This window comes from Convolutriloba macropyga, chromosome 9 (assembly GCF_964194025.1).
Source record: "Convolutriloba macropyga chromosome 9, txConMacr16.3, whole genome shotgun sequence".
In the NCBI taxonomy this organism is placed as follows: Eukaryota; Metazoa; Xenacoelomorpha; order Acoela; family Convolutidae; genus Convolutriloba; species Convolutriloba macropyga.
The window spans coordinates 23853474-23855726 of NC_134476.1; the positions used below are offsets into that span (position 1 = coordinate 23853474).

Below are 2253 nucleotides of genomic sequence, written 5' to 3' on the forward strand. Positions count from 1 at the left end.
CATGGTGATAACAACCGGGTGGTAATAATGATTTTTTATCGGCGATAATGTTATCGCGAACTAATAGATGTGTTAAATAACTTAGAGATAGTAATCTTCCGCTCATGTTCTTATTGAACTCGAAGTGTTATTGGTGCTTGGTTGAAGGTGATCAACTTCCCGAAGGTGATTAAAAACCATGGGGGTAAAGAATGTTCTTCATTCGTGCTTTTAAATCGTAAATGGTGATTTTTTGGTAAATAAAGTTACCAGTACCTTTATTATCAAAATAATTCAGACTTTTGTGATGGAGTTTGGCTATGCCTCGTTGTGTGCTTTTTTATTGCAGTTTGGAAAACTTTCAATGTACGAGAAACTGAGCTCGTTGCTGAACAAATAATAATGCAAAGGTAAAAAGGACTTAGAGAGGGAACGAATCCATTTCATTTCTTCAGACACATTATGGCAGCTGGCGAAGATGAAAGTTTCGATAGTTTACTAGAATGCGTGATATGCACAGACATACTTGAAGATCCACGTGTTTTACCCTGTGGCCATTCCTACTGTGGACCTCACAGGACTTGCCTCCAAGCTTTAAAACAGGGACCCGCTGGTTTCAAATGTGCAATCTGTGGATGTTTTTTCAACCAGAAAGTTGAGTCTCTCAAACCTTTGTATGGTTTGCGAGACTTCATCAAGCGGCAAGCTAGTAAAATTACACCTGAAAAAGTGAAACCAAACGTCCTAAAGGTTACCTGTGATTGTAGAAAAGTCAAAAAGGCTCCCGCATCTTTTTGGTGTCATTCATGTTTGACTGCAATATGTAACGAATGTCTCGTTTCGAAACATAAAGACCACGAGTTTGCGATATTTGATGCGAGATCACAATCGATAATGCGATCTCAAGTCTGGTTTCTGGAAAAACAACGGGAAAGTTTGCGAAATGCTCTTACTGATAATTTTGACAAAGTTCAAGGTCGATTTGAAAAAGCGGAATCTGAGTTCCGAAAAATGCTGGAACTTGAAAAAGAAGTTGACGCAATCGAACAGAAGTTAAATGAACTTGAGACATCGTTTGTTGATGGCAAATCAACCGCTAATAATGAAACCGTAAACTGGTTGTACAGTTTCGAAGTACCCAAGTTTGTTTTTTCAACCGGAAGCAACGATACTGGTTCTCAAACCGATGCATCAACCGTGCAATCCAGTAGACCGGAAACAAGTCCGTCTCTGAATCCTTTTAACCCCCTCAACTATCTGTATCAATCGACCAGTCAAATTCCAAATTTGAGTTCCTTGTTATCTCATGACGCAGAAAATTCCGACAGTCCCAAAAGCATGACAATATTTCTTCCTTTCCGATATCAAGGGAACTCAAACATTCAGTGGTCCAATTACGTTTCGATAGACGAAGCAGTTTTGAAAATTGGCATCGAGCGAGATTTGAACATGCTAAAAATGCATATGGATGTCGTCCAAATTGAATCTCCTGTTAAAGTCAGTGTATTTGTAAAGAAACAAAAAGGCCGAGACTTTTGGGTATGGAAACTGTTCAAAATTGGCGTTGCGATGTACCACAGAACTACGAAGTTACCCTGGGGTCACCTTAAAAGGTCATTTGGTCAGCTCAATGAAGTTGTCCAGATTAAAGTGGATATCGTTCCGGCTGTTAGACCAAGAAGAGTTTCTATTGACTCGGATGGGGGTGTATCTGATTTTAACTCGTATGTGTATGGCGTGTGTGAAACAGATTCAGATTGATTTGTTTCTTAGAGTTAATTGTAGTTGCATCAAAAATCGTTTAATTCGATGTTAATTAATTATTGAAATTACGATGTGTATAGATAAGCGCGCAATTATTTGTATCAAGTTGCTTATTCAATCATTTTTGTTCTGGACGCGCTTCAAATCTGTAAAAAACCTTTTTGTTTGGGTACTGTTTTTTATCCGATTTCGAATTGAGGATAAAGTGTGCTAGCTCATAAAGCCCACAGTTTTTTTTTGCTCCGGCCTCATTTAATAAAGGAAAAATTTGTTGCTAACCTGACTTCTTTCCGCCTTTTTTGACCTCCGATAATATATTTTTTTGGAGAAAGACATGAGTGTTGTTATTTAAGACCCTCGAGAGTAGTTTATTCAGAACGAAATCAGCGTTCTCCTGATAAAATAAAGAAATAACGAAATTAATGATAGTATCTGACTGCAAACGACAAATATAATTATGGATTTCTTCATTAGTTAAATGGCTTCCAGCATATTAATGGGAAATCTCTT

General features: G+C 37.8%; 1 protein-coding gene across 1 annotated transcript; it reads left to right on the forward strand.

The window, feature by feature from the left end:
• Positions 1-281: 281 nt before the first annotated feature.
• LOC142345270 (uncharacterized) lies at positions 282-1913 on the forward strand. The gene has a single exon (XM_075397252.1). The coding sequence runs from the start codon at positions 442-444 to the stop codon at positions 1738-1740; it is 1299 nt and encodes a 432-aa protein (XP_075253367.1). The 5' UTR covers positions 282-441; the 3' UTR covers positions 1741-1913.
• Positions 1914-2253: the final 340 nt, after the last annotated feature.

Excerpts from the sequence above, each read along its gene's own strand:
- LOC142345270 (XM_075397252.1), top strand. The coding sequence starts at position 442 with ATGGCAGCTGGCGAAGATGAAAGTTTCGATAGTTTACTAGAATGCGTG.